This window comes from Athene noctua, chromosome 1, assembly GCF_965140245.1.
Source record: "Athene noctua chromosome 1, bAthNoc1.hap1.1, whole genome shotgun sequence".
Lineage (NCBI taxonomy): Eukaryota > Metazoa > Chordata > Aves > Strigiformes > Strigidae > Athene > Athene noctua.
The window spans coordinates 116589831-116615500 of record NC_134037.1 but is presented as its reverse complement, the minus strand read 5'-3'; the positions used below and the strand labels follow the sequence as shown (position 1 = coordinate 116615500).

Here is a 25670-nt window from a genome sequence, read left to right as displayed (position 1 = left end):
TAAGTTTTTCTTAAACATGAGCTGATCTCCAGGCAACATCAGCTTCTGATCCAAAAGACCTTTCTCTGATACCCTACAGCACAGGGTTACACTGCTTGTTACACTAAGGAGCCAGGACAAGGTAATCTGGGGGCTCTGTGCCCACATTACTGTTCCCTGTAGAGACGGACTGCTCCATTGCACTTCATTCACTCCCATGCATCCACCCCTCTTCTCCTGCTTCTGCTCATCTGAATGGGCCATACATGACAGCTAACCTGGATTTCCATTTCAGTTATTCTAAAATGCAAAAAACCCCCTAAACTAACTTTGTGTAACTAAAATACAATTTTAAAGTTACCTTCCCTGCTACCCCAAATGAGCAGCATCTGGCTAGGAAAGGCAGATACTATTTTACAATAAATTCCTGTTTGGATTTTGGTCAGGAATTCTGTTTGACTGGTGCCAGTATCTGTAAAAACTGTCAGTATGAAATACATCAATCGGAAAGGAATCTACAGGAAAAGGAAGCAAATGAAGCAGCTGGAATTATTTTAGCATGGAAAATGTCTGAATTCAACCTAAAGTGCAGACACTGCTTCTCAGTTACATCATTAGCCTCCATAAAAACAGCAGACATTTGGAAAGGAGACCATTCCAAAGGCCTCTGTGTCTAATTTGCTGAGGACAGTGCTTCTGAAGAAAGGTGTTTGGGGCTGCTTTCTTTGGACTGTCAGCAAGGCTCCTCTATGGAGGTCACTGAGGGAAATAAAAGTTGCCATTCTGCTATATATTGCTAATATAGTTGCTAGTTTCTACAAAAGTATAAAGTGTATGCTAATTATTTATGACAGCGTTACAGATGTAACAGTAACAAGTCATGCTGATCCCCAACGGGCAAAGCAAATGTGGCAACCCCTTCAGCAGCATGAGCACCAAGTTTCCCTTGCACTGGTGTTGCATTAAAATACTTGAATTTTATTCCCGGTTAAAAGTTCTCAAACTCCAGCTTAACTACCAATGCTCCTGGCCTGGGATCTAGCCCAGCTCCCAGTGTTTGACAAAGCAATTAGCTATCAATTAACCTAAATAACAATAACTTTTCTTTTAAGAGGCTTGGGACTGTTCCCATAAAAATGCAGTTTTCACTTTCTAGTGCCTTTTGCTCTGAAAAAGATCAGACCATTTATTAGGGCCATCACCTAATACCTCACTCTGCCATGGGATAGCAGGATTAGAACCCTTCCATGTACATAGCGAAGGGTGGTTTCCTTGGGTGAGCAAATGCTAGCTGTGGAATGCACTCTGTCAGGAAGCTCACTTGGCTGAACTGGATACATATCACAGCTGGACTTTCTGGAAGAAAAACTGCAACTCTTTGGGTAAAAAGCCTTGTTGGTGAGCTCAAAGCACTGTAAAAGCTGTGCAGAATTCCAGATATTTCCACTGTGGCTCAGGAGGTATGGCGTCTCCCTGCCGTGCCATGGAGCAGGCAGAAAAGGAACAGAAGAGAACAAAGACGACAGGTGAGAAGGGCTATAAAACAATGAGAGGCAAATGAAAAACAATGGAAGGACAGTTGGAACAAACTGACATTGATGTGAGCCTGTTCCCAAAGCAGATTTGCCCTGGGATGGCTGGGAGATGGATTCCATGGATGGGTGCTGGATGTAATTCCAGATGCACTGGACTTGCCTTGTACATGCTGTGGAGTTACTCTGTGCACACAGATAGTCCAATTAATTTGGCTCGCTGCTTATGCACAGAGCAGCTCTGCATGGTGTGTGCACAGAGTCCAGTTGTATATGATGAATTGACTTTCTGGCACATGCATTAAGTCTGACCTCACTAGGCTTTTGCACATGTGAGGAATGGCATACGTTCAGGCACTGTGCTCACTCAGTGTCTTTGGGTTCTTCAAGACAGCTCTGGAGCAAGCTGATTTATACCCCTAAGAAACCTCCCTCATTGTAGATATAATTCCTGTTTAAGCCTGTTGCCCAGATACCTCTTACTGTAAAGGTTTCTTGGACTAATAGAGTGCTTTGAGATTCTTGCAGAATTCATAGCTGACATTGAGAAGAGAATGAAAGCTGTCTGGGTTTGTTCAGGTCCAAAATACAATGGTAGTCTGGTCTTTGAGGGATATTTTTTTCTGCATATTCTCAATCCAACAAAGAAAGGTGTCCTTGGAACTAGATGAAACTCACTGTCAAGTATCTGGGGGGGAGCTGCAGCCTGAGGATATGGAGAAATGTTCTAATTGTGTATTAAGAAATGTATTAAGCACTATAAGGGGTTTCCAGTGTCATATCAGCCAGCAGCAACTTCCCAGATGCACATTAGAGCACTCCTCATTTACCATAGCTGAGGGAGGCAGGCTTGGACAAATAGCCCACATTGTTTGGGATATAAGCTTCTTCCAAATCTGCTGCTGGGCACTGAGGTATTTAATTCTTGCATTAAGAGTAACCGGAGGACTGCTGCTAAAGCTCTTGGCCTAAGCCTAGCTCTGGAAATGGTTCTCTGAAAATACAACAGAAATCCCCAAATATTAATGAAAGCAAGAACCTTTCATTCTAACGAACACTGTTAATTACTTATCTATCACCAACAAAGAGAACATTCAGTTTCAAAGGAGACAGGTTCAGATTTGCTCTAAGTCTGCTTCAACTCTGCAAGGTATTGCACTCATTGGTGCACAGCAGGAGTTGCTCATCAGAACAAAAAGGCAGGTATAACAACTTCCTACTCTTTTATCCTACCTAAAGGTTTTCCTACAATAATCCCCTCCCGTTTGGCCCAGGTCTACATTACAGCCGTTTTGTTCACAGCAACGGTCAGAATCACAAAAGCCACACAAGTAGGCATGCTGCTTTTTTTAACCTTCTTGCTAGCTCTGGTAGCCTTTCAGCATTTTCTAATCTAATGCCCACCTATCTATTTCAAAAAGTAATCATACAGAACCATGAATTGTTTTATACAGTATTGTTCAGTGTTTCTGAAATAGTTAAATCCGAACTAGGCTGAAGAGCCACTCTTCACTTATTTCTCATTTCTCTCACTTTAGTTCTCCAGTTCCCCAAAGGATTCTTTATTTTTCTGCATTTGATTCTGGACTACCTGATGCTGTTTCACAAATTTACCTAAGTCTACAACTCTGGAAATACAGTTTTAACTGATGAACTATTCCCACTTCTCTGATTATCACTGTAGTCTGCCCTATTTCTTATTGTGATTTCTAACTGTGAGCACAGCTCAGAAGATTCTGCAATTTGGTACAAAAACTTAAGAAAAACGTGTCCTTGATGTGTCAAATTAGGGTAAAAATCAGTTAAGCAGCCTTCTCATGAGATAAATGGCATTTCCTGCACGAGACAATGGAATAGGTTTTCTAAGGGTATGTGACAATGTGCAAGTTCAGGGAAAACAAGGCTAGCAAACACTCAAACTCACAGAAAGGGAGGAGATAATTTCAGTTTTTAGCAAAGAGCAGATAAAGGGCCTCAGCTGGAGTATTCTTAATTACAGAAGGAAAAGCTTAGTTCCTTGTTCATTTAAGAATAGGAAATGCTTCTTCTCCAGGAGAGAACTGTCTGCAGACAAAGCACTCCCTCATACTGCAAGGAGGAAAAATCAACATTCCCAAACTTTCCTTTGAGGTTCGGCTTGTAACTAGTGGCTAAAGCAAGCCAGAAGAATGCTCTATTTTGACTCATCACACATGAAAGGTTTGCAAGTTCAAAATCTACTCTGAATTTGAATGGAGACTATCTCCCTGCTTCTTGTGCAGCAAATACAAAGATGCTGCCACCAGCTCTAGCTATTCCCACACATCTCCTGCAGGCAATAAGTAACTAAGGCTGAAGCTAAACAGCAGATGAAAAACAATGGAAATAAAAGTTCAGTTATTTTCTGGCAGTTGCTGAAGGGAAAACAAGGAGCTATTGCCAAAACCCAAACTGGTTTTGCTCCAGGGTCCAAATATGAGAGAAATTACCTCATTCAGAAATATTAGAAGGATTCTATTACGTTTTCAGTCCCTTGGCTGAAAAAGCTGCAGGTCCTCTGTCTGTTTGGGGATCCTTCTCCTGCAGTGTCCCTGCCTGGCAGTGGAAATTCAGTGGAAATCCTGCATTCCCCACGTCTTGTCATGAGACAGCAGTCTCAACAAACTGGAACTTCAGACATGTGCTGCATTCCTGCATATTTCAATGGAATTTCCTTCTTGGACCTTTTCTGAGACTCCTAAGAAAGCATCCTTGGTTTGCTCTGTATCACACAATTCACTGTGCAGATGGTACACACCCGGGAGTACGCAATGGAGTGCTGCAAATAGACACTCAAGGTATTAAGCAAAAATGCAGGTATTATGGTTGGAGAGAATTCCTGTATTGTTAGGAGCTTTGGAAGAGACCAGACACTTTTGCTCTAGACACTTTTGGTCTCCTACAGTATAATCATCCCAATTTCCCCATCATGAAAGCAGGAAGCAAATGCACTCAATACATTCAAACTGTTCCAGAAAGCTAGTTAGCAGCTTCAGCATGCACCTGCTGCTATGCCCATCCATAGATTTTTGGGATCAGCTAATAAATTAATCCATTAATAACTGCCAAGCTGCATGCTGCTGCAGTGATACCAGCACATCATGTTGCAGATGCTGATGTGACAGCTGGAAAGTGTCTGACACACCAGAGTAGGAAGAGGAGTAACATCTACAGAAGTGAAGGGCGACGCTGTGGGAAGCAGGGACCCCTGCAGTCACTCAGAGTCACCACCCTGTTGCTAACCCTCAACCTTAATGTTTGCCCTGATGACTGACAGATCCATTGAACCTATCCTCCCTCTTCCCTCAGAGGATTTAAGGTGGTCTATATGCAGATTCTGGGCCTGAATGGGGCAGGGAACAGATACACAGATGCTGGCTGTGAGGAGATGAAGGCCAGCTTTGTCCTGATGTCATAAGCTTCATCACAGCGCCTTGGAATTAAAACACTAAATAGCAAACTGGTTAGTGAGTAGCAAAGCAGTGACACTTGCTGTCTCAATGTGTGTTTCTTGAGTGACCACTTCCCTCTGGATCCTCCCATGACTAACAAGGCTTGAGCTCAGGTTACTCCTCCTCTCTTTAGCTGCTATTGCATGAAAGCAATGTAATGTCTCTAAAACTTCTAACTTGCTGTCAAATTTGCTGAAACTGGCTGAAGTTACCAGGCAGAGGAATGATGGACAGACATATGATTGTACTCCCAAATGATGATGTGAACAAATCTGGCTGTTCATCCTTAGGCTAAAATTCCTGTTCTCTAAAGCACTCCTGGCTGATGTCTAGTTTACAGCTTCACAACCACAAAAAGATTCCAGGGGTAAGCAATTGAATTGAAGACACGCAGCAGATGTCCTTCCACCCTGGATTTGCCAGGGCCACTGGGGAAGGGTGCATATAGTATTACAGTCAGCAACATCTCCAGGACTCAGAGATGGAAGAGATGAGAAAGTGAACTCTTTCAAAGGTCTCTCTAGGTCCAGAGAGATGCTGCTTTTTCTCTGTAAGTCCTGCTGGCATGCTAGACTAGCAATGGCTGATAACAGAAGGCCACAGCTGCAGCAGAAGGGTGGCCAAGTGACCTTGGAGTGGTGGAGATGGAATCTCCAGTGGGAAGCACAGAGGAAGACAGGCACAGAGTTAGTGCCTGGACATTAATGGGTGTCCAGAAATAACAAGGACTCTTAAAATAATAAACATATAGTTGGGTAAGAGACTAGACATTGTACAAACAGAAGGATTCTGATGTGGAAGTTGTGCAATATTGACTAGATCTGCCCTTTGATGGGAAAAGCGTCAGTGGCCTGTCCCAAACCAAGAACTGTGGGATCAACAACTGAGTTCAAAGCAAAGGGTGGAGAGCAGAGGAGGACCTTTCATTCTTTGCACCAACACTAACATATTCCTGGAGAAGCATTAGATGGAGCATTCTCTGGCTTGGGTTTGGACTGATTCCAGTCAGTACCAGAAGGAAGAGATAAAAACACAGTATTGCACATTGATGATCACACTGAGACAGACCTGGTTTGTGGTAACAGATACAAACAGGCGAGGCAGGGTGAATGATATCAGAGACCAGTGACCTGGAGCATACAGTGGTGTTGCAAAGCGCTGCTTGGTGTGCCAGCCTCCTACATCACATCATGTGGGAGCAGCCCCCCTGTTCAGACCGGGGCTGTGACTGCCCTGCAGTCTCCACTTACACTGTACCCACATCCTACAGGAAAATGTTTCATTTAAAGTAGGAAAACAGAAGGGGAACTTCCTTCTCTAAAACAGGTGACAGATGCTTCCAAGATGCAGCCTGAGAAGCAAAAGATGGTTTTCCATTCCTTTCTTGTAACAAGAAGGAAGAATAAAATAATAGTAAGCTGAAACATCCATCAACAATGGACCTGGAAAAAGGGCTGTCAGACTTGGGAGAGACACTTACTCAAAATGATTGCAATTTAGCAATCCAACACCAGGATGTTTTTCAAGAGAGTCACAGTCTATTTCCAGTTCTTACACTTACCTACTGTGTGACCTCCAGCAAGTCCCTTCATCTCTCTTCGATAGGTTGCCTCTTGCTCTTTTCCTGTCTTATCTATTAGATCACAAGCTGTATTTTCCCCCCTCAGGCACAATCTCATAGAGAGAACTTGCTTAAACTAGAAGATCTGATTCTGCATGGGGCTTCTTGTGGTTGCTGCCAGGCAGATAACAAAACTAGGCAGCAACCAGGACCTTGAGGGATAATGCTTTCACTATATCGACATCTCACAACCAGCCATAAGCTTGCAGGCTGCATCTCATCTAAAGCTCTCTGCTTACCTCAAAATCATAATGCACCGTTTGTAAAATGGGCTCTCAAACACCCACCCGGTCTTAGGGAGTTTGAGGAAGGCTCAAACACAAGCTCATCCTACAAAGGGTGCTACAGCAGCTGAAAGTGCCATTAGCAGTGAGACTGCTCTTCACATTCAGAACAAAACCCCATAAATGTCCTGGTTGGAGCAGCTGCTTGGCTGGTTACTGTGTGAAGCCACTTTACTACATGTGGCTGAGAAAGTTCAGAATGTGCATAATCACAGGACACCCCACTGCCACATGCATGGGCACACCACAGCACAAAGGCAGACAAAGAGAAAGAAAAAGGGAGCAGATCCTCTTCATTTCTGCACGGTAACATACCATAACTCTTTATATCAGCATTAATATGGAGCAAAATTTGGCCACAGGGGATTCTGAGTCAGGCAGCCTGAAACAAGAGATACGTAAGGATTTTACAGAGTATGGTATTAGAGAAATACCATATTCTGGAGAAAGCCCTGACTGTTTAGACTTCCAGAAAAATAAGGTTGGAGAGGTTCTAGAATGCACTTCTGAATTAAAGCTTAACTTTTAAATCACATAGTCCACTTTTTTTGGCTTGTACAGAAGCTATTACTGCCTTAACAGCTTGTTTATTAAAATGCATTTATTCTCTACTTTGAGCAAAAGCTTAACTTTGCCATAGTCCTCTCATATTAAACATTCTGGGGAGGCAGTCATGGTTTTGGATGGCTATGCAAAAGTAATCATGATCAAGCAAGCTCTTTTACAAATCTCTCCTGCCCTCTGTACACAAGACAGAGGCATCACGATGGCTTTGAGGAGTTCCTCTTTTGGAGGAAATGCTACAAAGACAAATTTGGATCCTATGAAATACCAAAGGAGCAGTACTAAATTGTGACTGTTAGCTCAGAAATTACCTAGTGTTTCTGACTCACAGTCACATTTAGTGGACAGGCAGGTTGGCCCGAGCCTGTGCACCTCTATGCAGTGAGCAGGCCTTGCTCGTGCAAGCAGTCCAAGGCTCAACTCTATGGACCTCAGTGAGCAGGAGATCCTCATCTTCTGCCCCTGCTGATCTCGGTGCCAGGCATATCAGCAGTGGTCCCTGAATAACTGAAGCACCTTGCAGCTTTTAATGGTGTCACCAGGCTACACCTGACTCAGCTAACTCTAGCCTTTTCTGACAACTTAGTAGTACTTAAATAATTCATTACTATTAATGGAGGGGATGGAAGGGGGGACTTGTTTTGTTTTGAAGTCCAATTATCCAAGGATTTGGAGAGAAATCCAAGAACTGCAAGTGAAAACTGAGGAAATTCTCGTTGCTAACTGTGGAACTGTTTCCAAGACTGATTTTTCTAATCATGTGATCACACTGTACAATGAACATTTTGGGTGTGCAGAACAGTAGTAACATTGTTATGCCTCCAAGAAAGCTGGCTGCTTCTGTTCAGCCACTTGTTTTCATCCTTCTCTGCAAAAATACAGCTAAGTTACCTATAAGATGCTCATTAAAGAAAGAGATTTTATTCCCACAGCATTGCTTCCTTTTGTCACTCCTATATTCAAGAAGATGGAAGATCCAAGGAACTACAGGCTGGTCAGCCTGACCTTAATTCCTGGGAAGGTGATGGAGCAAATAACCCTGGGAACCACTTCTAAACATACAAAGGACAAGAAAGTGATTGTGAGTAGACATATAGATTTATGAAGGGGAAATCATGTTTACCCAGCCTGATAGCCTTCTATGATGAGGTGGACATGCTGGATGAGGGGAGAGCGACAGAAGTTGTTTACGTTGACTTTAGCAAGACTTTTGGCACTGTCTCTCAAACATCCTCACAGACAAACAGAGGAAGAACAGACTAAATAAGTGGACAGTGGACTGATAACTGGCTGAACCGCTGCACTCCAAGTCCAGCTGGAGACCAGTCACTAGTGGTTTACCCCAGGGGTCAATACTGCTTAATGTCTTTATTAATGAACTGGATGATGGGGCAGAAGGCACCCTCAGCAAGTTTGCAGCTGATACAAAACTGGGAGGGGTGGCTGATGCATCAGAGGGTTGTGCTGCCATTCAAAGGGACCTGAACAGGCCAGAGAAATGTGCAGGCAAGAAACTCATGAACATCAACAAAGGGAAATTAAAAGTCCTGTGCCTGGGAAAGAATAACGCCATGTTGGGGGTACATGCTGGGGCTGACCAGCTGGAAAGCAGCTTGGCAGAGAAAAAACGGTTGATCCTGGTGGACACCAAGCTGAAGTCCGCAATGCACCCTTGTGGCATTGAGTACCAACAGCATTCTGGGCTGCATCAGGAGCAGCTTTGCCACAAGATAGAGGGACATAATCCTTCTCTGCTCATCACTTGTGACACACATCTGGAGTGCTTGGTCCAATTCTGGGCTCAAGTACAAGGAAGATATGGACTTCCTGGAGCAAGTCCAGTGAAGGCTCACAAGGACGATTTAAGGGACTGAAGCATCTGACAAAGAGGCTGAAAGAGCTGGGACAGTTCAGCCTTGAGAAGAGAAGATTCAGGGGGATCTTACTGATATGTATAAATACATGATGGGAGAGGACAGAGAAGGTGCAGCCAGACTCTTCTGAACGGTATCCATTGAAAGGACAAGAGGCAAGACACAAAATTTTAAATTCAGAAATTCCATTTAAACCAAAGCATGTTTTTTTACTCCGAGAGTTGTCAAACACCAAACAGGCTGTTGAGAACAGCTGTGCAGTCTCCAATCCTTGGAGGTATTCAAGACCCAACTGGACATGGTCCTAAGCCTCCTGCTCTAGCTGACCCTGCTTTGAGCAGAGGATTGAGGACTAGATGATCTTCAGCGAGATACTTGCCAACTTCAACAATTCTGTGATTCTCCAGTCTTTTAATTTTGCATTCACTCAGCGATTGTAATGAAGAACCTTTGTAATCAAGAAGCTTTGCAGTGTTTCCTGATGATGGTCACACTCTGAAATATCCAGTTACTTAACAGCTTCCTTCACCTTCCAGTGTGTTAACAGTTTAGTAATGCTAGAATTTTTCTAACCAAAAGCCCTACAGGTCTGCTCAATCCTCTACTTTCCACCTATGTGTTTATGCCCTCTGGCTTATTAAAAACAGGATCATCTTCCTTATTTGGAATATATTCAAGTGCATGAAAATACAGTATAGTGAGTTAGTTTATTTCAGCACAGCCTTCTGCCTTTAAGGATGAAATGAAAGTATCTGCCCTCCGAAGGATGGAGAATGTCCATTGACAATTAACTGCTACTTCTCCTAAATCAGAGCAAACAGAGCAAAACTGTTTCTTCAGTCCACAGAATTTTGGACTTTATTTTTTCTCCCTAAATAGATGTTTTATTTAAAACATTAAATAAATAGATAATCATGTTGAACAAATGTAGGACTTACGTATGATCCATAATTCACTGCTAGGGTCTGCAAAGCCCATGGGAGGCCTAGGCCAATTAAAATATCAAAAACATTGCTTCCGATGGAGTTGGACACAGCCATATCTCCCATACCTGCAGGGATGGAAACCATGTACAATCAGACATGACTCAAGAAAAGTTTTTCAACTTTTAAACAGAAATACATTAATCTGAACTAATCCAGACAATTTCCATGGATTAAGGCAAAGAGTTAAGGGGATCTCTCTTATCCCATCCTTTCTCTTTCCTCTTTACTCTTCCTATCATACAAGGCAAGCAGTGTTGAAGGGACTGAATCCACCTTCTAGGATTATCTGAGAACTTCCCTCAACTAATCCTCTGCTGCTGTGGGGACCCTGGCCACTGATGCCATGCTCAGTGGGGCTTTTGATGCTTTACTATAACCATGATACACGAATACCTATACCATACTGATTATATTAGGTCTTTGGGTAGTCTATTAAGTAGTTGGTTGTTTCAATGAAGAGCCACTGTTTTTGATCCCCAAAGAAGTACTGACAACTTTCTTTTTCTCTTAAAACACCTGTTGCTGGAGCACAGAAGTGGGAGAAAAAAGTTCTCCTTAAACACAGTAGTATCTTCCAGTCCTTATGACTGTGGAGAAAAGCTGGAAAGTGACCTGAGAGACCCTTATGCCATGCTCTAAATAATTCTATACCACTGATATTTAAATTAAGAAAAGCGTTGTGACTTTTGGGGAAGGCTTGAAGTTGACAATAGTGCCAAAACTTGTTCCACACTGTCATTAAGAACCTGTTAGCTGCTTTGTAACAGCAACGTAATTAAATTCCTTCTTTGTCCTTGTTTTAAATTTCAGCCTCAGGAAATGGGCTCTGTATGTTTTCACGTTCAGGACACATCTGTTCTACCTAAAGAGGAAGAGGCCACAAGGAAATACTTCCACAGCAGTGTGACATCTCTGTGATAAACCTACCTTGCCTTGCTACAATAAGGCTTGCCATGCAGTCTGGCACACTGGTTCCAGCTGCCAAGAAAGTAATGCCCATGATCACATCTGGAATTCCCAGCGTGTAGCCAATGATTGTCACCTAAGGAGAGGAAATAAACGGTCAAACTGTTTACAAGAATTAAAATCAGAGACCAGCCTGGCCCAGTTCTGCAAGCAGAGTTTATTGCTCAGTGTAAACTCACTCTTTAAAGTGAGAGCCTTTTTTGGTATACTGATCACCTTGCAGAGGATAGCACTGATCTGCTAGATAGCCTCTTTGTAAGCTGCTTTGTACCCTTCATCCACAATTTTCCTGACACTACCCTGTGTAACAGTCTCGTGATCTTGGCTGAAGTTTGTAGACATTATTATACACAAATAATAGTTAAGCAGACACTAAAGCAACCTCGTGGTTCATTATACTATGAAAATGCCATATGCAAGGCCATATCCCCAAGTGACTGCCAACAAATCCTATTGGCAGAGAGGAGATAACTTTAATTTCCTCTTTCCTTTGCTATGCAGTCTATGATAAATTAGTGCTCTTCAAACTGATTTATGTTTTTAAATTTTGGATGCTTTTGTCTAATGATGCCCATTTCCTATTAGCCACATTTAATTGCTCTTGTGAACTCTCTGCAGCATACTTCAAGAAATTTGAACCATATGTTAGAAGCAGCAGAGTGACCCTGTGGGCTCTGGTATTTCAACTATGGAATGCTGGGATAGCTTTCTTCTTGAAAAACACCTCATCCTTGCAGATGAAAACCAGAAGAAAGCAAGTAACTTTCTACTTCTGTTCAGGGTAGCATGGGCTATTGAAAACAAAACAAAATAAAAAGTGCTCTTCTGTAACTGCTTTGATTAGTTCACAGGGAAAAGCCTGGCATACATTTTTGCATTTAATACAAGAATGAATTGTGAAGGCACTGAAGATTTTTTTGTGGCCTCCTGCTTCCCAGCAGGGAAGCTGTGGCCAGTGTATTAGAGGATATCTCCATGCTCTTCATGTCTCATGCACAGACAGACCATGAATCATGCACTCAGCCCACAACCCAGGCTTCCCTTGTTAGACCCTCTCCTGATGCCAATGCCCCATCATTGTCTGAGTCTGCTTAAGAGTACATACAGACCACCCCAAAAGAAACACAATCCATGCTGCGGTGTAACTGTAATCCTAATGAGGACAATTTACACTTTTCACCTACACATATGGTGTAATGAGGCCTGCAGCAAGCTAAGAGGCTCAGTGACCCAGCCAGTGCACAAAACTCCCCTGTGAACAGGCCAACTATGCTTGGATTTCCTTGTGTTCATTTTTATTTACCCCCTTCCACCTTTAGGGTAATGAGGTAGAATTAAGTTCTTATTGACTAGAGTAGTTGTGCAAGGACTTGTCTGAATGTCATGCTTTTGTTCATGCTGTGTTCAAAGTGTTATCATTCACAACTCTGTCTCTTAAGCTTGCTTGCTCTAAGAAAAGGAAAAGTCATTGAGGCCAGATTCTTACTAGCATCAGGGCCTCTTTATACTACCCTGCACAACAAAGTGGTGTTAAACTGGTGCAAGCATAGTTTTTTCCCACATTAAAGAATCTGTGTGAAATTCCAGCCCTGAATCAAGTTCAAAGGCCATGTCTACAGGCCTCTAATTTTATTCTCTGAGTGTGGACAGGTCTGACAGAAATGGAAGCAGATTTAAGGTTTCTCATCTGAAAAACCAGGTATGTAGAATTTCTACACATTTCTCTAAGCTGACAAAACCCACTTCTGTTGCCTCTCCCAGGCTGTGGTTTCTGCTTTAGTTGGTACGTACCATCCACACCATCATGTAGGAGAAAGCTGCAATCCAGAGGGTAGAAGAAGCAAAGGTAACCATGAACCATTTTTCCAAGTGGGGTTTGTTACAGTTGGGCACTGTGAAGTACAGGACAAAACTCAATGGCCATGTGAAGAGCCACTTCAAGATTTCTATCTTGCCAGCTGTAAAACAAAAGGGAAACAATCACAATTCTAGTTTGCTTTAGTCCAGAATGTAATTATTTTTTTTAATATTAATGTGAGAAAGATGCCAGGAACACCTCAGCCTAACTGCTACCCAAACAGATAATAACAAAACATTCCTTGTTCAGAAGATCACAGTGTGACGGCAGAGGTGGGAGGGCAGAGAGGGACACAGGGAATGAGTATGCCTTCATGAGAGTTTGTTAAGTAATAAGTCAGAGCACACCTGCGACCCTTCCTGGGTCAAATTTTTACAGGTACAACATAAAAAAAAAGTTCTAGAAAGAGATCGGATCCATCTTCAACCACCTAATGGGAGGGTACAGAAAAGATGGAGCCAGGCCCTTCACAGAAATGCACAAGCTAATTAAAAGAGCCGATGGACTCAATTTGCAATACAGGAAATTCAGAATAGATGCTACCATAAATTGTGCATTTTCTGTTTTTTTTTCCTACCATGAGGGTGGTCAAACACTGGAACGTACTAAGAAAGACTGTGGGATCTCCATCCTCATAGATAATCAGAACTGTATGCAGCCTTGGGCAACCTGCTCTGAGCAGGGGTTTGAACCAGAGATCTCCAGAGGCCAATGCCAACCTTTCCCATAATACAAACTTAGTGTCATGGTCCACAAGACATCTAAATTACTCTCTTCAAGGCTCAGTTTTTTAACTTACTTGAACTACAGCTATGCTGTTTGAGTGAGGAGATCTGAACAGGAGTTCCCAAAAATGTATCTGATCTGTAAAGGCAGGACCAGTCTCTACAGTATTCTGGCTTGTCTGCAACACAGCAGATTTTGCCAGCTGTGGCAAGTGTGAGTCAAAATAGGACATGGATATGTTATAATCATCCCGGGACTAGAGTCATGATGGGGGCAAAAGGGACTTTGCAAAAAGATCTCCATCCTGCAAGCACACTGCTCAGCTACCTGAGGCGCATGCTGTTTTTCACAAATCATGTAGCTGTTCTGACTTCCTAAGCCCTCCAGAGTGAAAAGACACTGTGGCTGTACGTAGTTAACAGCAGGAAGCAGAGGTGCCCAGGACCTTCTTTTGTCTCCGCTCCCAATCAGCATCACCATTGTCGTGTCTCCGCTAGCACTACACCTTACCACAGAGGTAAAAGCGCACCTCCAGCAAAGGTCAGGCATAGATGCAGACATAACTGACCTAAGTTCAGGCACCTTGCCAGTGGCCCCACCATCCTCAGCAGTCAGCAGACACAGATGGGTCTCTCCAGAGGGTGACCCAGGTTTTGGACCAGGAACCACCCTGTGGAGATTGCTGCCTCTCCCCTCTGACCGCAACGGCAGCGCCAGGTCAAGGCACGAGCTGCAGCAGAGGTGTGTTCAAGCTCAGGAGTCTGCATCCCGAGAAGTTCCTGTTGCTTCCCAGTTCCTCTCATCTTTTAACTGTGACCAGGAAATGCACTGCGAGGTGCAGGCTGATTGGAGCTCTCAGACACTTCTACCTTAACATGCATTTGCGATGCTTTCTGGCATAGCCAAACAGAGTTTTGCTTTCTGGAACAACACAAACCCAGGAGCTTCTTACTGGGTAGGTCAAAAGGTGTGTATGGCCCTTCATGGTCATCATCGTCATCATCTTCTTCCTCTTCCTCATCATTTTCATTGTTCTCGTTATCCTCATTCTCATTCTCTGTCTCGTTTCCAGCCTCAGCCACGTCTTCGTCCCGCCGTGTGCCATTCACGCCCCGCTCGGCAGAGTTGCTGGGGCCTGTTCCATTCTCAACCACGTGCTTGACAGGTATTTTGATTGCTACTTCTGACTCACCATTGGTGTAAGTCCTACTGTTGATCAGCCTTTGTCTCTGTAAATATAGGCACAAATTCTTGCTGAAAGACAGATTTTTAAAAATTTACTTTTTTAAAGATAAAGGGAGGAACAGAGAGAGATGTGCAGAGTTTTTAAAATTTGGCTTTGAAAACAAAAGGGATGAATTTTGATCAGGTATCATGTGATACTTGCTTGCAGATGACTAGATGAATCTCACATATTAAGAGAAGGATCAGTGGCTGTAGAATTGACTCCAGGAGTACCCCAAGACCAGAGCCAGACTAAGTGCAGTCTCAGTGGGATACCATATTATTAAATAACTGCAAGCGATATTAAAGTCAGATCAATGCAGGGGGCATCTCCTGTGAGCAACAGCTCCAGGTAACGTAACCACATAATGACTTAAAACTTCCTCTGCTAAAATCTCCATGGGGACAGATAGCAGGGGATGATTTAGTAAAGTCACTGTCATAAGGATAAAATCTGGGAAAATGCTATCAGGGATCCAGAAGAAATGCAAAAGTTCAATTTTAACCAAAACACTGCTACAGCAAAAAGCAAATTCAGAAGGACAAGGGGAGGCGGGGGGAGATAAAAGACACACCTCATTGATTAACATCCGGCTGGCCATGGAGAGACGTGTTTTGGGAGGGAAGTGGCTGGTTATCATGATCCGGAGGCCAGCCTCAGAAAATGAAAGCTGGTGTGGGTAGGCAGACAGCAGCTCATCCACCATAATCACAGAGGCTTTACGATGGAAATTTCCTGCAGCCAAGAAACAAAGAAAAATTGAGGTCTTCTTCCAGCAGTCTCTTTCTCTGCCCTATGTGTCTCTCAGAAGAATAAACTCACAGGTTCCAGAAATCCTTTGTAAGAACCATTCCTTCAGGCTCTGCCATTCAAAATATGCCTCCTCTGTCCTTAATTTCTGTCTTTACATGTCCTGCATTTCTGTCTTTAAATAAATTGCCAACATAGTATCTCCACTCATGCTCATTATAGAGAATTAAATCTGCTTTGCACAGTTCATCATAGGCCTGCATTAGGTGGATCACTGCTGCCACAGCAGCTATTCCACCAAGGTAGAAATAGGCCTGCAGTAAAGCTGCATTAATTCCACTGTTACAGTCCACACTTCTGTGAGGATCTTGGCCTCACCCCCATTAACTGTACACGGGGCTGAGGAAATTGTCACTGTCTTCCTGCGGGATACCAGTGCAAATGAAAAGCAGATTCCTGCATCCTGGGCTCACAGCTCATGGCTGGGAAGTGCCATCAAACCTGGCAGCAAGTGTACGTGCCAGTCCATGGGGTGCAACCCACAGTGCAGGAGCAAAGGAAACAAGGAGATGGGGGCAGGTACTTGAATTGCACTTCAGCTGAGGCACAGTACCAGCACCCATTATCTTTGGGGTGGGACAGTGTCAGCATCCATTCTTTCTGTGACTGGATGCTACATCAGTCCGTGAATTCTGGGCCAGGACTCGGACTCGGCAGCAGGGAAACCTCAGGTCTTCACAAACACACCCCTGCTTTGGTTTATTAAAACTAGTGCTGAACACTGGCAAATATTTCATGGCATTACTATTTATTACCATCACTGTTAGTCTTATAGAAGAGCACCTCCTCAGTCTTAGTGTCACTTTTTTTCTGACTGAGAAGGTTTCCATGGACTGGGGTAGATAAGGGGGATCATCCATATTCCAAAAAGTCAAACCAGCCAGACAACTTTTCCTTGTGACTTTTTCCATGCTGACATTTCCTGCATGGCACTTGGGGGGGAACTACCCCAAACACAGAAATTCTTCTGTTTGATTCTCTTTGGTCCTCTGTTCAGAAAAGGCCCCAGAAAACAAACAGTAGTGTCTGAAACACTCAGGCAACCTGTTGCAAAGGGTGCTGTTTGCAACCCCATGCTACCAGCTCGTGTGTACAGCAGCACCACTCGCCTGTCTAGGCCTCTGGTGGCCCACTGCCAAGTAAATATAGGAACAATCTGCAAGAAAATGAAGCAATCCTTTAGTCTTCCTTCCTCAGACAGTCTGAGTAACCGCAAGTGTCCAAAACAAAAAATTACCAGCAGTCGTGCAGTGTCATGCAAAGACGCATTCCGGCGAGATTTAAACCAAATCCCACAATCAGAACTGCCTCATTTGTTCATAACCTGGAGGCCACTGGGTAAACCTAGATGACTAAGGCCCAAGTTTATGCTTACTGAGTTCTACCAGTCTAGCTTTTCTGGTACAGTGTAGTCATCTTGCCAGCACAGTTTCGCTGTTGAGAGCCCCAGGCTACAGATAGCTTTTCCCATGAGAGCAGCTTCCCCAAATCAGAGTGCACAGCAACAGGGCACTAACACGATAGCTGGCCTCTGGTAGACTCAAAGGGTTCAATGTCAGCAAATAAACCCCTCTACATTTCCTGTTTAGTTGTTTACTATATACAGACCATGTCTTTCAACCACTGTTTACAGGAAAAGAGAGACCTGTTTTTGTTAATTTTTTTTTAGTCCAGTGAAACAAAAAGGGCAGCCCATCTATAGACAGACCAGGACTGCTTTAGGCAAACTAGGGCTCCTTCCCAATTTAAACCAGTGACTGGAGGGGTGGGGTGGTAGTGTTATTCCTGATGACAGGTGCATATAAATCTCAAGCAGTTACTGCACACGTTTGTTGATTGTTGCAAAGATAAAAAAATTATCCCCTGTAAATACAGTTTAGCACATGCTTGCAAATGCACACATAGAACTACTGCTGCTGAGCTATGGAGTGGGTGATTTTTTTTTACAATGAAGAAATACAATCATTTTTATATGTGATTGTGACTAAAGTAAAACAGGAGCAGATTTCAGCCAAAGTGAAATCCACTTAAAGATCATTTACATGGAAAAGTTATGCACATTCAATACAGTATGTGCAATAAGAGCACGCTACCTAGACCAACACAAAGTCCACACTCTCCCTTCACTGAAATGTGTACGTTGGTATAAGTAAGGCCTTTTTCCCTGCTGAGTTTATGTTGCTTTGGAATGGAGTTAAATTTAACTGGTGGTACTAGATGTAAATGGGCATCTTCAGTGCAGAATAACAGTGCCCACAGAAAGATTTAAAATGACACGGCTGTAAAGGTCTCAATAAGTAGCCCCTGGGCAATCCAGGCTTGAAGCTGAAGGAGTTCTTTCAGCCAGGCTCTTGTCCAGCAGCAAGAACTATCCACAGGAGGCCTGAGCTGTATCCAGCAGCAAAGGATGTGGTGGCTGCGGTCACCACACTGTACTCCCAGGCACAGGAGACATGGCCACCTGGCAGAGGGTTACAAAAGGGTCACCTTCCTGTCTATTTCATGGCTGATAAGACAGAAGCAGTCCACAATGTATGACTAGCAGGCAAACTTGTAAACATTCAGAATTATGCGAGCAAGCAGGGTGACTTACTGGAACAGTTACCTTTCTTTAGTAATACCACTGTGGCATCACAGTTGCTGTTATCGTCCATTTCTGTGTTATTTGCTAAACCATTCACCATATTTGCAGAGTTTTTTGTCTTCCTTTCAAAGCAGTGATGGATGGTTGAGTTGTACCTGCACAAATGAAACAAACTCCAGATGTACCTTTGCTCTTTCTATGTGGATTTCCTGACACTTTTCTTCTCTTAGACTTAAATCCTGTGCGATCCAATTAAGGCAAGGAAGAAAACCCCTCTGGTTTTAAGGAAATCTAGTCACAGTATGCCAGAGCTCTAACTAAATTGTACACAATGCACCCTCTCCATACCCAGAAGGCTATGAAAGATAGAAGACATGAATCTTGAATGACATATGCTTATATAGTATGTGAAGTTAACCCACTGTATAGCAAATAATTACAGGATTACTTGTCATCATCCAAATTTATTTTTTATCACATAATCACACCAGAGCATGTGAAGACCTACCACAGAAACACAAGACCATATGCTAAGCTCTGTTTCAGCTTTGGGGGAAAAAAAATAATCTTTGTTTCTTATTTTGAGTAACCAGGAGGTGACACAAACATGAGCCGAGGATCTCACCATGATACTCAAAGGCAAGGGTAGACCACTGTGAACACCTGGCCAAGGTCCCTAACCAGGTTGACAATCTCCCCAGCTACATCCAAACAGGTCTGAAACATCTGTTGACACTACAGCATGGCTTTCAGAAAAAAAATCCATTCTAGATTCAGACATTACAACTGCCTGTTTTGCCAGTCAGTTAATTGTTGCAAGGGTGAAGTTACCCTCCATGTTCAAGAAAAAGTTTCTAATTATTAGAATTGAGATGAATTCTGACTTGTGTTCCCTTCAACCCAGCCTGAGTGTTTTGCTGTTCTCAGAGAATTGCTCTCACAATATTTATTCTATTCATCATTTCAAAACAAATTCTCTACTCTTACTTGTTGAGACAAGACCACTGGTGTGCTTGGCAGCTGGTAGGTTTTGTTGAATGTTCCAGTTTAAATCTGGGTTTCCTTTCCACTGGTTTTTAAAAACAAGGCAAGAGGAGGGGAACCAAACAGCAGAACAGACTAGCTTTGCTAGCATGAACTTGCATGAAAGAAGTTACGTGGGTCAGATGCTCAAAAAATCAATGCTGATTGTGCTGTAGTTTTACCATGGGTCTCCAAGCAAGCAAGAACAAATTGCTGTGGAGTTTTTCACCCATAAAAAGCAGACTGGAATCTCCTGCATGTTTATTTCTGAGTATGGATGCTAAAGTGAAGTCAGAAGAGGCTGCTTTGGTAGGACTCAGATGCAGATTTGGTCCTCTGCCCTGCTACAGACTTGCTGCATTAGCCTTGGTCAGTTCACACAGAGTGAGATCTGTAAAGCATCATCCATCTTTAGATGTCTGATCCTCAGATCTGTAGTAGGGGAATAAGCAGCCTCTTCCTGCCGCAGGTAAGTACATGACAGGGCAAGGTGCTTTAAACCCTGCTATTGGAAGTGCTGCTGGCATGAAGCTGGGTGATGAAATGGAAGCCCTGCCCACAGCCTGTGGGTCTCCTTAATTAACTCTGAAATCTCTGGAAAAGCACTGAACCAGGAAGCCTTACAATCTAAGCAAGCTGAGGGTGTATTTGACTTACTTCATGATAACGATGTAGATGACATACATCAGCACTAAGATTAAGGACTCCCACCTGCAAACAAAAGTGACACAGAAAACACATCAGGGCAGGGCACAGCAGTCAGCTGCCCGAGTTCAGCCGTTCCCCCATATGTCACACCACAAACTTGCAGAAAGGCTTGACCCTCTTGAGCTGTCTTAACATACCTCCAGAAAAGGGCATGCATAAAGAAATGTCTCACACACCCATGTGTGATGCCTCCTTTGTTTTCTTGCCTTCTGCTTTCGTTTTACTTGGCCAAATCAACCTGTCAGGTAAGAACAAGTGACTAAACCTGTAAGTTCAGTGAACAAATTGTGTACCCAAGGAACACTGACACTTCTGTAAGGACAATACCTGTGGGGGCTGCAGTACAGGGAGGGGAGCAGTTGTCCTGCTCTGCCTGCACAGGTGTAAAGCAGATCGCTGGGCTTTCTGAGTATGCTATCAAGCACATAGATCATGTCAAGGTGACCTAAACAAGGGGCAGCTGTTCTTTCACTACTGCTGCTGCATAACCACTGAGAATGCAGCAGGCAGCAGTTTAAACTGCTGATTAGATATTATCAGGTTTTTCTCCACTGTTTCTGTGTGAAACTAATGAAATTTGTATGAAAACAAAATAGAATACGACTTTTAGAACTTGTTTCTAGGTAATCTTTTTCATTGACCAAAATGCTGTACTCTGCATAGTTCTCTACGGCCAACTGCCAGTCCTTGTGGAAATAATCTGTTATCAGGCTGCTATATACTAAAACTCATGGGCCATTTTCTCTTTAAGGATTTTGAGACACTGCACTAATCATAACAATATCTCATTCCCTGCTTCTGGCAGTTCAAGACTTGGCTTCCACACTGATGTGTTTTTGTTGAAGGGCACATCAAATTGGGCCTCAAGTCAATTTTAGTTAAAAAAACAAAACAAAACAAAGAAAAACAAGCAATTGCAAAACTTGGTGTTTCAGAAATCCTTCTCTGAAATTAAACATAAATCCCCCAGTGAGAATAAGTTCAAGAAAACATGCAACCCAAAAAGCCTGACTCCCCCTAGTGCTTGTAATCTAAATAATACTGGCTGTGCATGAAATCAAAGCTACCACTGTCACTCTACAAGCCCTGAGACGTGCTTAAAACAAAACCATGAAAACAAAACAACTGAAAGTACACTTTTAGAAGCGTTTGAAGCCCTCCTAGCCTACCATACCTACTGCAGTACATTTAAGCACATTCATGGGGATATTAACATATATATTTTTTTTTCTTGAAACTGGTCTTTTGCTCTTTAATGTTGTTTTAGGAGCTTTAGTGTTTTAAATTACTAGAAATCTAAATACTGGAACACACTTATGACTGCTTGGGTGGCCCTTTCCATTCCCAGATGGCTGACATCCCTGGCATGCCAGCACCCAAGCAGCAGTCTCTGCCTCTGCTGAGCACATCGCCATCCCCGGGCTGCTGCAGACTGGGCAGAGGGCACCAACAGTCACACCTATATCGGGAAATAACATGAGTGACACTTTCCTAGACTTTCCTCTCCGGCTCACAAAATGAGTTATTCTAGCCCATCTTGTTCTGAGGTTTCTCATGCAGCAGGAAACTGCTGCCTGAATTGCTCTGCGGAACTTTTTAGCTTCCCCCTGCTCTCTTGATGAACCATACTTATTGCAGCTTTTGTGGTATAAGCAGAAAAAATGAAAAGAAAAGGGATTCATGGCCAGATATACTTACCAGGAAACTTTTTCGTCATAAATAAACTGTGGAGAAAAGGTTTAAAAATAGGCATGTTATACACAAGATCACAGCTGAAAACAGCTTATCACCTCAGCAGGGGACAGAAGGGGCAGAGCATCCCAGGGCTCAGGGCAATGGGATTAAGCTCTAGTCTCTTTTGGCACTGCCCTCCTACCCAGCCTTTGAACTTTTGAACCCTCAGTTTCTCTCACCTAGTAAAGGCAGGCAGGTACTCCTTCCCAAACACTACAGGATTCTTGTGTAACTACGGCTATTGCAGCAGGGAGGCAGAGGCAGTTACAGGGAAAACAGAGGTGAGTCAGAGAAGAGGCTGTACCCACCTCTGAAGTGCATGGCTGATTTCACCAGAGCCACGGCCTCTTCCCCCAACCTGTTCTTGGGTGGCAACTGGGCAACCAGTATGCAGATTTACAGCCAGCTCCATAGCTGCTGTGAAATTTTGCTGGCTAGAAACTGGGACCAGGGCATTATTTCCTTAAGGTTTATGTGATCACTACCCCAGCAGAATTTAACTACTGTGATAGTCATTTTAGCAGACCTGCAGATAGAGGCTGAAGCCTCCCCTAACAATGCTGCACAAACCTCCTGGGCAGAGAAATGAGTCTCTTGTGTGTGTAAAATGCTCTGTGGTGGGGAAGAAAGAGCAGTATGCCAGAGAGGTGAGGGGTGTCTGGGCAGAGGCTCTGGGGGGTCTGAAGAGGCAGACATTGGGGGGTGGCCGGCAGGTGGCTGCAGTGCTCCACAGCTGGGCCCTTCCCCACTCCCTGCTCCACCACCAGCCCTGCTGGAAGCAGCTGGGGCTGCCACCCTCCCTTGCCGGCAACACCCCTGTGGCTCCGCATCTCTTTCCACCTCAGAGGAGCATCTGTGGAGGCTGCTCTCGCTCTCAGCTGCCGCTCATAGAGCGGGGCAGCTCAGCGCGGCTCAACCCACCTGCCACGGCTGCTGCGGCACGAGTGCGGCCTGGTTTGTGCTGCGCTCGGAGGGCCGGAGGGCGGTCAGAGGGCCAGAGGGTGGCGGAGGGCCGGAGGGCGGCTGGAGGGCCAGAGGGTGGTGGAGGGTCGGAGGGTGGCCGGAGGGCCAGACGGTGGTGGAGGGTCGCAGGGTGGCCGGAGGGCGGCCGGGCCTGGCTTACACACAGGGCGCCTGGGAGGCAACGTGCGGCCTCTCTGGGATGCTGGAGCTGGGGTTACACACAGCAACCTGCAGCCCCATGGCCTTGGGCGGCTCTCTACCCTGTCAGCCTCCATGAGCAGCCTGCTTCCCATTCTGGCCTTCCAAAGCACCTGCACTGCTTTCAGCTCCATGCTGTGCAGAGAGGTGGAAATGCCGTGTTTGCATTAGGGAAACACATCCACGGCCACGCACCAGAAAAAAAGGAGGGAAAGGCAAGGAGCCTCTGAGAGCACAGTGGAACGCTTCCCTTCAGCTATACAGTCTGTAAACAGCAAATCCTGCGTGACAGCAGGCACCGAGCAATAGTTACATCGGTTACTGGAAGAAAACATGACCACAAAACATTATGTGAGTTGTAAGTTACAGCTCCCAGTCACCGTGATCTGATCTGACAAAGCCTGTTTTAGGTTACAGTGTGTTGGTGTGATGGGACATGAAAGCAAGTGCATTGACCTTTGTGACTAAAAATAGCACGCATCTCACTTTTGTCACTAATGACTCTGACCGCGTCCCTTCGAGTTAAGATACATAGGCATCTTTTTCCTTTCAAGGGAAATAAGGAGTAACAGTTTTGCCAAGCTCTACAAGAAGACAAGGTAGCTTTGTAACACTATTTTAAGGTTAAAAAAAGAAATTACAGGGCTGAATCAAGGTGAGGTAAATACAGTAAGTGAAGCTTATCCACTTCTAATCTCTGTGATTTAGAGTTCACTCATTCTTATCAAATGGCCTGGAGCACCAAACAGGTGAGTTTATACTGCTTTGCTATTTATTACTGCAGCAATACAATTGCTTTGCTAGAGGAAATGGAAAGAGACAAAGTCACATTGATTTACCCAGCAGAATATCAAGCTTTTTAAAGTTGCTGAATCTCAACATTGGCAGGAATGTATTTATTTCCCCTTAGGTGTATTTATGATCAGTAAAGACACCAGTGGAGTGCAACTTACAATACAGCACCACAAGCTGCTGTTTAAAATAATATGAGAGCAACCTTCTACAGGCAATACCATCCGTCAAGAAAGATAGTAGTATTTCAGCTGAAGCGAAGACTCAGTGCCCTGATGTGGCAAATTATCCCTATATGGCAAAGCATTTAAATGCCTTCTAAAATTTAAGGCTCACAGAAATCTAACGAAGGGGGAACCACATGCAGGTCATGCTGTGCTCTGCATGGAGCCCTTGGCTTGGGGACTGGGGAGTCAGTATTTGAATAACAATGTACTGCCACCTAAACTTGATTCTGCCTTAAAAGGGTAGGAAAGATGATCCAAGCCACTGTGTAGCCAGGGGTCCCTGGGTGAGTGAAGGGGAGGATAAACTTCTTAAACTGAAGCAGTGTTTGACTCAAAGGAAAAATCCTCATTTGTCATCATCTGAGGAGCAACACTGTGTATAAAAGGGTTGGTAAATCAGCTGGGAGCTAAATCTTTAGCCATTTAAAATGGTTTCTCTTCCTCCCACCTTTCTCTATTTTAACAGGTGTTTAAAATTCATTTGTAACGACTGCTGTGGAGTAATGCTCAAGAGAAGTGGGACAGGGTCTGCATCTCCCAAGCCACAATTAGCCACGCAGTGCTGTAACGTGGGAATAAGAGTATTTTGGCAATACCTCTGAGCCTCCACTAATGCCTGGAGTTGCACAGTCCTGCTGCCCTGACTGCAGGAAGGACCTTGAACTTCACAGCTGATTAAGATGAGCAGAAGAGTGGACATACATTGGGAGAGAAGGTAACCCAAGGCTTAGGAAAAAATAATAATATCCTTATATTATGGGGTACCCTCCCAAAATAAAAGGACTTACGCAGTTCTGTAATTATGAAGAAATAACATATAGGAAAAAAGTCTTAAGGATAACAGAGACATCTGTTCAACGAGCCATACAACTTTCTCATTACACAGGATACATAGCTAAGAATTTCAGGGGTGCACAGGACACAATACAATAGAGAATGGTTCTCAACCTCCTGGCAGTTGACAATGACAAGGATGAACAAGCCATGAAGGAAACCTACCTGACTGTAAGAATTTAAAAATGGATGACAGATTCAACAGATTTTTAACTTGTCTGCCACCATGCAATAAAGGAAAATACTCTCCTCCCAGAAAATATGCAACGGCACATGGGATCTAAGGACATGACTGGTGACAGCCAACCACTAAGGGGAAACTGCGCCTAACAAATCTGGTGGCCTTCTACAATGGGGTTACAGCATTGGTGGATAAGGGAAGAGCAACTGACATCATCTACCTGGACTTGTGCAAAACCTTTGACACTGTCCCACACAATATCCTTGCCTCTAAATTAGAGATAAATGGATTTGATGGATGGACCACTCAGTGGATAGGGAATTGGCTGGATGGTCACACTCAAACAGTTGCAGTCAATGGCTCAATGTCCAAGTGGAGGGTGGTGACAAGTGGCATTCCTCAGGAGTCGGTGTTGGAACTGGCGCTATTTAATGGTGACATGGACAGTGGGATTGAGCGCACCCTCAGTAAGTTTGTTGATAACACCAAGCTGTGTGGTGTGATTGACACGCTGGAGGGAAAGGATCCATC

The 25670-nt window shown here is 43.9% G+C and overlaps 1 protein-coding gene across 3 annotated transcripts in view; it reads right to left on the bottom strand.

The window, feature by feature from the left end:
- The window catches only part of LOC141956371 (sodium/potassium/calcium exchanger 3-like), a 285876-nt gene that overhangs the window by 113379 nt on the left and 146827 nt on the right, over positions 1-25670 (bottom strand). For 2 of the 3 annotated variants that reach the window (XM_074897054.1, XM_074897505.1), the window contains exons 8-15: positions 21909-21934; positions 20160-20213; positions 18501-18634; positions 15660-15820; positions 14813-15089; positions 13068-13234; positions 11238-11352; positions 10263-10375 (exon numbers count right to left, since the gene is read on the bottom strand). In XM_074897054.1, the coding sequence (XP_074753155.1) occupies positions 10263-10375; positions 11238-11352; positions 13068-13234; positions 14813-15089; positions 15660-15820; positions 18501-18634; positions 20160-20213; positions 21909-21934 (1047 nt within the window). Of the gene's footprint in view, positions 1-10262; positions 10376-11237; positions 11353-13067; positions 13235-14812; positions 15090-15659; positions 15821-18488; positions 18635-20159; positions 20214-21908; positions 21935-25670 lie in introns of all 3 variants that reach the window. The other variant, XM_074896962.1, reaches the window with a different exon arrangement.